Source organism: Thamnophis elegans, chromosome 1 (assembly GCF_009769535.1).
Source record: "Thamnophis elegans isolate rThaEle1 chromosome 1, rThaEle1.pri, whole genome shotgun sequence".
Lineage (NCBI taxonomy): Eukaryota > Metazoa > Chordata > Lepidosauria > Squamata > Colubridae > Thamnophis > Thamnophis elegans.
This window is the reverse complement of record NC_045541.1, coordinates 100,396,947-100,409,958: the sequence shown is the minus strand read 5'-3', so window position 1 is coordinate 100,409,958 and position 13,012 is coordinate 100,396,947. Positions and strand designations below refer to the sequence as shown.

The following is a 13,012-nucleotide window of genomic DNA, read 5'->3' as shown; positions in this document are numbered from 1 at the left end:
AAAAATCGCGCAGACTGATTATAAATTGCGGCACAATTCAGGAGCACAAATGATCCATTAGAATTTGTGCAAAAATTATAATATTAAAACAGCAACAAACTGGTGGGAACATCAGCCTGAAAAAGTCACCAAAAATCAGATGGTCAAGATCTTGTGGGATTTCCATATACAAACGGACAAACTACTGGCGCATAATACACCAGACATCACACTGGTTGAGAAAATAAGGTCACAATCATAGACATCGCAAAAGCAGGTGATAGCAGGGTCGCTGAGAAGGAACATGAAAAAATCGCAAAATACCAGGACTTGAAAATCGAAATTCAACAACTATGGCACAAACCAGCAGTGGTAATTCCAGTGGTAATTGGCACATTGGGTGCTATTCCAAAAGCACTGGAATTACATTTAAAACAGTTAAAAATTGACAAAATCACCATCAGTCAAATGCAAAAAGCCGCACTGCTTGGATCTGCACGCATATTACGAAAATACGTTATGACGTCCTAGGCCCCTGGGTGGGGCCCAACTAGTAACCAATGCCAAATCCAGCGAAACAACTGGCCGCTGTGATACAATTGTTATAATAATAATTCACTGTGTCATGAACTAATTGCATGGGCAAATCTGCCAGATTCATAAGGCTGAAAATATAGTAAGTAAATTTCATAGGATATCATCATTATATTATACTAATAAACTTGAAATAGTTTTGTATTTATAAATATTGTATAAATATTAGATGCTTAATGTGGACCTTAGATCACCACATACCCTCTCAATTCTCAGTCATGTAACTAGCATGCAATTGCTCTCTCCTTTGCCTACCTCTTTTTGAGCCCACTTGATCCTTGGCATATCAATATAATGAACAATGGATGGGTCTAGTTCAAAAAGCACATCTAGGAATTTTAACATAGCTATTTTCAACCTAATGTCTTTCAAAGGTTTGGGGCTTCCGGTCCTATAATTCTTATGCTAGTTGACAATTATATGAATTGGTTGAATCAATTAGAGATGCCAAGATGAATAACAACGTATTCTACAATTTCTAGGATTTAAAGCCTTTAAAGCCCTGCCGCCGGGGCCCTGCCGTCATGGAGGCTCGGCCATCCCTCATCCCTCAGGCTGGCTCTGCTGGTACAGCAGTGCTGCTGAGCCTGCCTGCCCGTCGCCTCCAGTCCTCCCTCGCCCTCTCCGCCCGCCGGGATGGAGCACATCAAGCATGTCCCGCTGAATGGCCAGCCCGGAAGGCATGCCGGCACTTTAAAGTGTATGCCGCCTTGGCCCGCCATAGAGCGAAACATGTCCTGGTTTGTGGCCGGGCGGCACGCTGGCACTTTAAAGTGCATGCCTCCCGGCCACAAACCAGGACATATTTTGCTCTATGGCAGGCCGAGGTGGCATGGCTTTAAAAAAAAAAAAAAAAAAATGAAAAATAAAAATAAATGTGCCAGCCCGTGCCAGCAGAGGCGGGTAAAAAAAAACAACCACACACACACGGACAATAAAAACAAATTACAATTATTTACAAATAATTTTGAATTCCTTCCCCCTGCCCCCCCTCCCTCTGACCCACATACCTTCCAGGTGCATCAAAAATGCAAGATTTGGTCTAGCCAGGGCCAGGCAGGCTAGGATAGTTGCTGCTAGAGTCACCACGTGGATGACTCTGCTTAAATGTTTTAAAAAAGCCTCTAAACAAAGTGCCCTCTGCAGGAGGAGGCAGGAGAATCACTTGCCTCATTTGCATAAGGAATTTTTCGCTTTTTAACCCTTGCTTAACTCTTAAAGGCGAAAAAATCCTTATGCAAAGGAGGCCCATAGTTCTCTCGCCTCCCCCTACAGTTAGCACTAAGCAGACTCAGAGTCACTGTGACTTGGAGTCTGGCAGCAACTGCCTTGGCCTTTTTAATTATTTAAAAAATTCTTTCCTTTTACTCATGAGACTGGTGAGACCCCTCCTCCCCTGCCTCCAGCTGCACGTCCTGGTAGACTTGTTCATCTCATTACACTGATGAGAATGTCAGACAAAAAATAAAGTACACATGTGCTTGATAAAATGTGGCACAATAAAAGAGAAAGAAAATATTTTCTGCAGATATTTCTCCCCATTAGGGATTTTTTTTAAGTCCAAATTTATACTTACGAATGGGAATATCAATTTCATGCAGTTTTTCATCAGGCCAATATTCACCTTGTCAAACAAACAAATCAGAACAAAACAAAAACCTTCCTGGATTACATCTTGCTTTTCCCAGCAACACAACAGTTTAAAAAGACCAGAGTGAGCTTAATGTGTGAATAAAGAAAACTATATTATTTTTTCCCTTGGTGATTTGATAATTTTTAGCTTTATACTACCAACAAGTAAACTGCATTTCAATTCTCTTGAATTGTACTTTTTATGGCACAATAATCCATGAGTTAACCCTGTGATGGTGAACCTATGGTACGCATGCCAAAAGTGGCATATAGAGCCATCTCTCCATGCACGTCAGCCGTTGCCCATTGCTCTTCCGGGTTCCAGCTGGTCTTTGCATGCATGGGAGCACCAGAAACTGGAAGAGCAGCTCCCGGCATGCATGCACAGGAGCAACGGAAACAGGAAGACCTGACCTCCCTGTTTCTGGTGTGTGCATGCACAATGGCCAGCTGGTCTTTGTGGTGCATGCACACCAGAAACCGGAAGACCAGGTGACCAGCACGCATGTGCACTCCGGAAACTGAGTTCATGTGTGTGCCAGGGAACTTCTCTTTCAGTTTCCCACATTCCGCCATGCCCGCATGCATGTTCCTGTTTCGGCATTCGGTGCACCAATATTGATTTAACCAGTGCTTTCCGAATTAATCCATTGGCAGTGTTGATCTTCTGAACCATAAAGAATTCAAATAACATTGCAGCCTACCAAGCTGTGCAAACAGAGCCAACACTCTGGTGTTTCATAGGTAAAGCTATTATTCTCATTGTTTACAGCTTTGCATAATAATGCTATTCTTTTGTAGGAAGTTAAAACCCACTCCTAGAAAAAATGATATATCCTGGGAAATATTAAAAAGGCAGAATATTATATTTTCCGGGATCAGAAATGGACAAACATGTTTTTCAGGAAGCAGACTCAGTCTTAATAGCCCCCACTTTTGTCAATGGGCCATTAAAAAGCCTGGGCACTCTATTCTACATAACAAAGTCCTCTCCCTTATCTCCAGGGTGATGGGATTAAGCCATGATAGGATTAGCCCTTTACCTTTCTCACTACAGACCACCTGGTAAAAAGCAATGCTCAACCAAACATGGACTCACACCTTACAGAGTTGTCCCTGCATGACTCCATGGCAGTCTGACAATCAATCAGAATACAAGCTCAAGATCAAAGGCCTGAGAGAGCACAAAACCAGGAACTTTCAGCATCTCGGTCTCTTTTTCTTCTTCACCCAACATCTGGAAGGATGTGATTCCCCCTTTTCTGTTCAGGAGCTCATGCCATGTGACCCTGTTCACCATTAAACCATCTTTCCAAGTAGCCTCCATGTTTCCAGTGTCTTTCCCCACTTGGAACTGAACCCAGAAGGACATTTCTTCCAACACTTTCATACCACAATATCTATTTGTCAATTAACAAGTTCACACTCTTTCCCCCAGTTTGTGCGGTCTTTTAACTGACGATTTTTCCTGGCATTAAATGGATACAAGATGGAAAATGGAAATACAGGATGCTAAGCGTATTTTTTGCCACTTAAAATTTCTCCCCTAAGAAAGTTCTTTTATATTTAAAGTTTCATGCAGTTATCTGTTGTAGCATTTGAAATATAGGTGTTCCTACTTAAAGCTGCATTGGAAATCCACATTTTTCAAAGTCTAATTCACATTACTTGTGAACAAGGTATCTTGAATTAAAAAATTGATGATGTATTGGCTCATCTGTGTTTAGATCTTCTAATACTGCTCCGGATAGGACTCCGAAGCACATATCCATAAAACAACAGTTTCCTTAAGAATGTAGACCGAGTCTGCTATGTATTCTGAGCGCGTCCTAAATACGTTTTAGCATAGTTAAGTTTTGGGCACGGCTCGGTGGAGCAAGACAGCATATCACGCGGTAGCTTCCGTCATCAGGAATTGGAGATTGCCAAGTACCCCCGAGAGAGTCTCGTAAAAGAGCAAGCATTTTGGGTTCCCGTTGTGTAACTGTCATACATACATACATACACCACCATCATCCCTAGAATAAAATGTTTAAAATGTATTGAAATATTCTGTTTTCCTCCCCTCTTCGCTGATATTCCTATTATTATAGTACGTGTTACTCTCCTCAACCCTTGTGATTAATCTCACAAATATCCCCCTACAGCTTTAGCTGAAAGGCAAGAAATAGCTGTTTATGTACAATCTCCATGATAATGCAGCCAATAAGGGATGGGGAAACCTATAAACTGGCCAATGAAAATCAACATTAGGTTGGCTCCGCCTCGGCCGAGTTATATATAATTCCCTTCACGAATGAGAGCATGGGCGTAGGTTGACAAGCTTCGGCTTCGTTGAATTGTCTCCGTTTGCTGCCTGGTAAGTATTGGGTGTTTCCCCCCGTTTCAAAACGAGGCCTCTGGCAGGGCCGGTGCGCTTGAGTTGGTTGTTCCAAATGCTCCTTTGAAATCCGCTAGCCAGTCGGATTGCTAGCTTGGGTCAGCGCATGCAGGTCGTTTATCGGGGGCGTAGCGTAGATTTTTCACCCTAGGTACCGTCGGGTTTTAGTTTGGATTTAACGCGGGATTGGAATAGCAAGGAGGCACAAAAGAAATGGCGAACGAGTGGGAGGCAAAAATAAAAAAAAGATTTTAAAAAATAGCGGTTTAGTCTTTCCTGCTTGCTTTGTTTTATTCAGAAATCCAAATTTAACCGCCTCTCTCTGCTCGGGGTAAACGTTTTTCCTTCTTCCCAGAGTAGATACAAAGTTGGGGGAAAGCGGGTGGCCGCCTTCAAGCCAACGCTGTGAAAGGTAGAAGGCTGGCAAGCAATTTGGACTCGGTTGCCAAAAAAAAAGTTATTAATGGACGTGCGAAAGTGACGCTTGAATTTCAGCTCTTTTGGAGCGGCTCACCTTTTTGGAGACGACGCCTTGTCGCCGCCCCGTAGCGTTGTTGCTCCACTCCAAAGGCTCGGGCGCCCCACCCCACCCCACCAAGAAAGATAGCACGCCTGAGTCAGATGGAAAGTTGGGGGAGCCCTAAGCTACGTAAAACATTGCACCGCAAGGTCTCCCAGACGGGCGGCAAAACAATCTTCGATCAACGCCTACGCCCGCAGACAAACCCCGCAGACGAATTATTTGCGGGCGGAAAAAAGCAGGATACACCTAAATAAAGTATGCTTTTTTCATTAACTGCAAGCAAGCATTAAAAATGAAATGAAGAATGAACTCCTCCTTTGAGTAACGGATTCATTTTCTTGCTCGATTTCTCAAAACCAAAACCTGTATTTATTAAATGTATAGGCCAGCCATCACACCAGAGGATGGCCCTACATTTAAAATCTTGAGTTAATAAATATTGCCACTAAAAATAAATAAAAATGTCTAAGATAAAGACAGTGGCAGAATCTTTTCCCAATCCGTTAACTACTTTCAGGATGACACGCCCCTCCCAGGGCTCTAGGCTGATTGGCAGAGCCAGGTTTCAAGGCCTTTTGGGAACCTTCACAAATGAATTATTTGCTCCAATGATATGCTGTGCAGCTTATTGCCATTTTAAAACTTATTAACAACTAAAGCATATATTAAAAAAGGGAGGCCTAAACTGTTTGTGGGCGTTTCAGGATTCCAGGTGGGCGGTAGGGACTTAGGAGGTTAAAACCTCCTTTTGAAGGAGTGCGAAGCAAACGCGAGGAGAGGATAGCAGGGACAGGCAGAAGCCAAACAGAGCAGTTGCAAAATAGGATAAAGAAAAGTTATAGGCAGGAGAGAATTGTTGGCTAATAATAATAAATGGGCTAAGTAGAATGGGCTCAGCCTTACTTTTGTACATTGCCCTAAGGAAGGTAAAAAAAAGATAAAAAGGAAAAGAAAAAATTAACAAAAAGGGAAGACAAATAGAGAAAAGGGGATAAAATAAAGGAGAATAAGCAGTGTTTAGTCTGGCTCATAAAGTTAAAAACATAAACATGCATAAAATAGAAATAAAAAGATAAATAGCTGATGAGAGCTAAATAGTTTGAAATAGTTCTATACTAGTCTCCCTTTATTTAGCACACAATACAACACAAAAAGATAAATGTACGTACATTTCTTTTTTTAAAAAAACATCCTCCTTTCTAAAAAATATTCCACACTTGCGCAAAAACTGGTGGGCAGTAGAAAAAGGTTGACTACCACTGGTTTAGCTTATGCTTAAATCTGAATTTGGTGCTACAGCATAGACATAATGTGTTTTAAACTACCCTCGTGTGTCTTTTTAATAAAATATAGCCAGCTTCATACCCCTGCCACATATAGAACACTTACTGTTCATATGTTAAGGATGTGCATAGAGAGGATTGAAAATATTATGGCTAGAAGGACTTAATACTTCCACAAAAACTGGTGAGAAGTTTTAAGAAAAAGCGGAGGAGGATGCAATATATGTGTGTGGTAGTGAAAAGGATTGAAATGTATGGAAATACATATAGTTAATAGTGTTGATGCTGATTAGTTTTAGCTGTTTTCTCCCCTTTCTGTTTTTTTCCCCATTCCTTTTTTCACTTTGCCAGTAGGAATGAGGTGACTATTTATGCAGTTTAATTGCCATTTTTACTGTTGTACTCAAGAAATGCTTGTACTTATTTGGGATTTTGATGTGTTATGAGACAAAAGTCCCAGATGATATGGGGATGCATAAAATCAATTTAAATGATACAGCTAAAATGGTGAGAGACCTCCAGAAAAGAGTGTATTTTGGAGTACTGGGTTAAGTACATAAATATTTTTCTTCATATTGTGATAAATTCTGATTAGTCGATAAAAAGATTCCAAATTTAGTAATATTTCATTTTAGTGGTTTGACTTTAGAGGCCAATAATTTAACATTTTCTTCAGGCTAGTGTCATTGTCTTTCATGAATATTCTGTCACGTGCCCGGAAAAAATTATATTCCTATTTAGCACTCATAAAAGTTTTATATAAGGCTGGCATAATGACATGGGGTATAGAAAGTTGAGGCTTCAGATACAAATACTGTTGTTCGATTTAGGTTTAGAACATCTGATAGGACAACTCTATTTTTATTATGTAGGTTGAATAGAAGAAACAAGATGAAATCCCTTTTAGTCACCGCTGTCATTACTACCTTTCTTCTGGCTTTGTTCCTCCATTCAGGTAAGTGAACCTCATGGTAAATGGAAACAGAATGATAACAATGCAGGGACTAGAATAATAGAACAGGGAGGCAAAGGTGGCTCATCATTCAAAGGGCTGTCTGGGTCTTAGTTTGATGGTTTGGAATTACACGGATAATATAATAATTATAGAAAAAGGTATATCCCTTTGAATGACAGATTATTGGTTTGAATTGTATGACACTATCTTATATAACCAGTCAAATTGTTGGAGCAATCCTAGTGATCTGGTTTCAAGGGTACTCCTTATCATTTTTGTATGTGTCCTTGAGTCAGTTTTGACTCCTGGCAACTATATGAACATGTCTATGCAGTTTCCCTGCCAAGATAATTTGAAATCTGCAATCTTCTCAGGAGCTAGTTGTGAAGCTATGGATGATGATACAATAGTTGTAAATGCATGGATTGTTCGCAAAACTGGTTTTTTTTTAGCCTTGGCAGCACAGTGGTTAGACTGCAGTACTGCACACTATTTCTGATTGCTGGCTGACTGCAATTTGGCAGTTCAAATCTCACCAGGCTCAAAGTTGACTCAGCCACCCATCCGAGATGGGTAAAATGAGGACCCTGATTGTTGGGGGCAATATGCTGATTCTGTAAACTGCTTAGAGAGGGCTGTAAAGCACTCTGTAGCGGTATATAAGTCTGTGCTATTGCCATTAATATTGTTAAAACTTTGAACTGTTGCTAAACAAAACAGTAAGAAAAGACTACTTATAATTTCTAACAGGGATTCCGTTTTAGAAGGGAACATAGTGTTTAGTTTCTTTTTTTCCTTGTTTATTTAGGAAATGCTTTAGTGTGCTACAATTGTCCAATTCGTACCTGTAATGAAACTGAAACCTGCACAGGTGTAAAAAATGCTTGCTTAATAGTATATCTTGGTGAGTATTACTTTATATCTTTTATATTTAATTTCTGATGAAATATACAAATTTATTAATCTGATTTTTAGACTGATTTTTATTATTCTGAGCCGTTTAATGTGCACACAATGAAGTCAGCATAAAATATCAATATACTGTGTCATCTGGAGGGAACAACCAATACTCCCCCAACCCCGTTTTCATGTGTGTCTTTGAGTTGTTTGTTTGTTTGTTTTTTACTTCTGGTCATTGCCTGGACAAATCCTTGCAGTTTTCTTGACAATGTTTTTGGAAGTAGTTTGCCATTACCTCCTTTGCAGGGCTGGAAAATAATGATTGGCCCCAAATCACCTAGCTGGCTTTGTGCCTGAGGTAGGACTAGAACTCACAGTCTCCTGTTTCTAGCCTGATGCCTTAATCACTACATTAAACTGGCTCTCTCTCCCACTTGCAAAGATAAGAACAAACACTTCCCACCACCATATTACCTGCAGGATGGGAAAGATTTGTTTTTAGTACTCTTAAAAAGTACTGATAATACTTGTAAAATGGCAGATGAAACAAATCTCCAGGGAGGATGTTGCAGAAGGAAACTGCCACAGAGACTTCTTACTGGATCCTAGAAGATTGCATTGCTTAAGCAATGGGATCTGCAGCAAGCCAGCCTCTGTCAGTTCTTACAGGTTGATTTCAACCCGTACAAAAGAGAAGGTCCCACAGATAATAGTCTCTATGCCATGTAAGGCTTTTACGTGTGGAATCAGTATCTTGAAAGTCACTAGGTGGCAGGAAGATCAGTGCCCAGGTGGCCATTTTGTAGAATTTACAAGCTTGTTGGTAGGACCAGCAAGCCAAAAAACAATCTGTCCATAACGAAGGGCAGAAGATATCATTCCCTGAGACAAAAATCAAAGGTGATTTCCACCATCCCACCTTCAGCCTTTTAGTCTACAGGAATTGTTCTTCCACACATTAATGCTGTTTTGTGTTACACAAGTTCTCCTATAGCTGGTTCTGCCAAAGTGCCCAGCCTTACTCATTCTTTGCTTATATTCTCCCTTTCATCTCATACAGGTAAAATAGCCATCTCTACAAACAGGCTCCCCCTTGACTAAAAACTAAAATGCAAAACGTTTATTGATTCACTTCAGATACAATAGATTTAGCTTTTATAAAGCTTTCTTCTATATGTTTTGTTTAATGCCTTAGGATAACCTGGCGTATTACCTGTGCAATCTTGAAGCAGAATGCTTCTGGGTGACAGGGATGGGTTGTGGTTAAGTGACTAGCTGATCTTCCAGTAGTTGGGGTTATAAAAGAAAAAATAAGAAACAGAAGGCATGGTGCATAGCATAACTTGCAAGAAATCTTGCATTGGAAAAAAGATAAGACATTCTTTTTCCTGGTTTTATTTTTAATTAAAGGAAGCAAAAGCAGGTAGACTTGTGTGAAATTCTAGGGGTTTGAATTTCAAATTAAAAATTTCAAAAGTGAAAAAACTGACCTCTATTTCCAATAATGCACGCTCATTTTCGAATGAAATCTTACGGACTTTTGAAAAGGACCTTGGAGATCTTCTAATCCAAGGCTCAAGCCATCGCCTTCTCCCCTACAGTTTGGGATTATGTCATTTTGTGGTATGTTTGTTTTTCAACATTATGTTCAACAGTTAGAATTATACAACTGTGCCTCTATTTGTGTTTCCCCAAAAATAAGACCCAATCTTACTTCTTTTGGGGGCCCAAAATAAGTAGCAGGTCTTATTTTCAGATGATGTCTTACCCACTTAACTTAGGACCACTGTAGCCATGCCTCCCACACCCTGATGCCTGTCATGCCGTTGCCCTTCTGCAACGTGCCAGTGCTGCCGCTTGTGGCAGGAGGCTGTGTGATATGCTGTTGTGTGAGCAGTGGCACCAGCGTGAGGAGCATCATGGCCACAAGCAGCAGTCACACAGTAGCGCAAGAAGTGTCAGGGCATGGGAAACCTGGTTACGGTGGTCCTAAGATAAGTGGGTACGGGGCAGTTCCACATGCCCTAGCTTCATTTTTATGCATGCACCTTGCACACCCTTGTACAACCACTTGGTGGGCAGAGCTTAACTAGGGCTTATTTTGGGGATAGGGCAAGTGCAGGCATGAAAATCAGGCTAGTTATCAGTAGTTTTAGTTTTTTCTTCAGGGAAACAGTAGTAAATTCTTGTCTTACTAAAATATTTTAATTGTGCAAGCTATGACTTAAAGTTTTCTAGTGAGTGGCTAAGGAATCATTGCTTATTTTACTTTCTCCCTTTTTAGTGGGGGAAAAAAAAATGTTTCTTATTCTGTTTTATTTGGCGTAAGGCTGTTATCAAATGTTGGGAGAGGGGTAATAAAACACAGATGGTAAATCTACCAATGAAATAAATAGTCTAATAATATCATTTTTAATTAACAACTGATTAAAAAGACTGAAATTATTGAACAGACTATTTTTCACCTATATGCACAGATTTTTTTTAAATTAAGTAGAATAGAACCTAACTTTATAATCTGGTTTTTCTTCTTTTTAAGGTTCACATAATACGTCTCAATGCTGGAAGTATTCTGATTGCAATGTAGACTTTATTTCACAACGTTTCTCAAGTAAAAACTTCAGATTCAATTGCTGCCAATCGAATTTGTGTAACAATGCTCCAAATCTAGTAACTAGCAAAATACTTCTCAATGGGGCTTTCTTGCTCACTGTTGCTCATATCTTAAAGTCTTTAGTCTGGAACTGAAACGGGGTCTTGTTTTTCAGTTTAAAAAGATACAGGACACTGTTGTCATTTGAGAAATGGTTCTTGGTGGACAAGATTAAATTATTAAGATACAGCATTATGTAGATAAAATTTGTTTGCTGTACTGCACTTCTCATATTTTTCCTTACATTACTTAATTGGAAACTTACATTTAATCTGTAAGACATTCATATTAGCCAAATGTGGATGTATAAAGACTTCCTTTTGTTTGGAACACCTTTTTGTATCTCATAAAACTGCCAACTACATTTTAACTTGCAAGGAATTGCCGCAATAAAACTGCTGTTGTATATTTATGTCTGGATTGGGTTTTTTGTTTACTTTAAGGCTCTTTTTTATGGCATAGCGGAAGCTTCTCCAGTAAGCTAAACCATTCTAGTCATAACAGTGAATGGCACTTTGGTGGGTGGTTCCTTATCAACACAAGAAATATAATGGAAGGGTTCCTGCAAGGAATATAAATCCTTCCATTCCCCACTATCCTGCCAGAGCTGGAGAAGATTCTTGGAGAAGCGAAACGTCTTCAAAGAAAAAACGAAGTCTAGTTGCCTGCTGAAAAATGGACAACCATGACCTGGATGGCTGAGAAACTCTACAGACTTCCTTATCAACATTTAGTGGCTTGTCTGTGATTAAACGAACTGTCCAAATTCAGACTGGCTACCATTCCAATATAGCACTTTGAAGCCTATTTTATAGCACTTATTAGAGTACAGACACTCCTAGTGGGAAATGATACTTTTGTTTAGACAACATGCTTAAACTTAGAAAAGCTTGATATTAAAAACTGGGACTAGAAGCAGTGAGAAAATATGTGTTAATTTGCCTCTTGGGAGAGGCCCCCAGTGTGGGTGCACTTTGCTGGAGTTGGTTAGTTGAGTGAGAGACAGACAGTACCTCTGTGCTCTTGGTTCTTAATCTTCATTTATGCTTTTATAGTTATTTATTATCATATTTTAAAATCATCCATTTCCTTCACACAGGGACTCTGGGCGATGTATAGTAAAATATTAAAACATGAAAACAGTATATAAAGTTTAACAAGCAGTATATAAAAATTTAACAAATGGGCAAAGGTAATTAAAAACCCTTAAAAATTGACAGGCAAAGGGAGTGCTAACAATCCCCACAGCTATGCTCCTATCTGGCTCCCCACAAAGGCCATTAAACCATGCTTTCGTTCCTTTCTGGAAGGCCAGGAGAGGGGGTCTGCTTTAGTTCTGATGGTGGGTAAGGGGAAGGATTATTCCATAGGGTAGAGCAATGGCAGAGAGAGGCTCTCTTCCTGGACCCTGTCTGTTGGAATTCTTTAACTGGCATGGTCCACAGCATAGCTATTTATGCTTTTATGCCATTGGAAGCCACCTGGAATCTCTCTGGATAGTGAGATGGGTGGCACAATTGGATGGATTGTCCTGGTTATCAAATGCATTCTTCTTTTGCCCTAACTTGGCTGCATAACGAGGTATTTTTGAAGATTCCTCCATATGGAATGGACAAGAAGGCATTATTTGAGCAGCCATAATCACTAGTAATCTTGGTATTTTTCTATCGCTCTGCTGCCATTTACTGATCATCCAAATTTGTAGCCCTGAAAGAAGAAACGTTCTACAACATTTAAATTAATGTCATAAAATCCAATCCAATAACTCCACATAACTTAAGTTTGGAAAGAGGATTAGAGAAAGAGAGTACTTGACACGTGACCATAAGAGCAGTTTTTTTCAATGTTGTTGGACTTGATATTGATACAAATGAACAAGAAGTAATGACGATATCAAACATATGTTTTGACTGATGTCCTTCCTCCAGTGCACGTCTTTCTCCAGTAGGTGGAGACACCATCCAGGCATGGGTATGACCATCAGGATCCAATACGACTGGGTCTACAAGTATTAAAGCCACGCCCACGAAGCTCCTCCCCAGAAATACACTCAGTCGAACCTTCGATTAGCTGTGTCTCCCTATCTCTCCTTGCTAATTTCTTTAACTTTAGC

At 39.9% G+C, this 13,012-nt stretch overlaps 1 protein-coding gene across 1 annotated transcript; it reads left to right on the top strand.

Moving 5' to 3' along the window:
* Positions 1–4,493: 4,493 nt before the first annotated feature.
* LOC116518928 (CD59 glycoprotein-like) lies at positions 4,494–11,311 on the top strand. Its single transcript, XM_032232482.1, has 4 exons — positions 4,494–4,564; positions 7,264–7,346; positions 8,155–8,250; positions 10,786–11,311. Exons 2-4 carry the CDS (start codon positions 7,283–7,285, stop codon positions 10,992–10,994), a joined length of 369 nt encoding a protein of 122 aa, XP_032088373.1. The 5' UTR covers positions 4,494–4,564; positions 7,264–7,282; the 3' UTR covers positions 10,995–11,311.
* Positions 11,312–13,012: the final 1,701 nt, after the last annotated feature.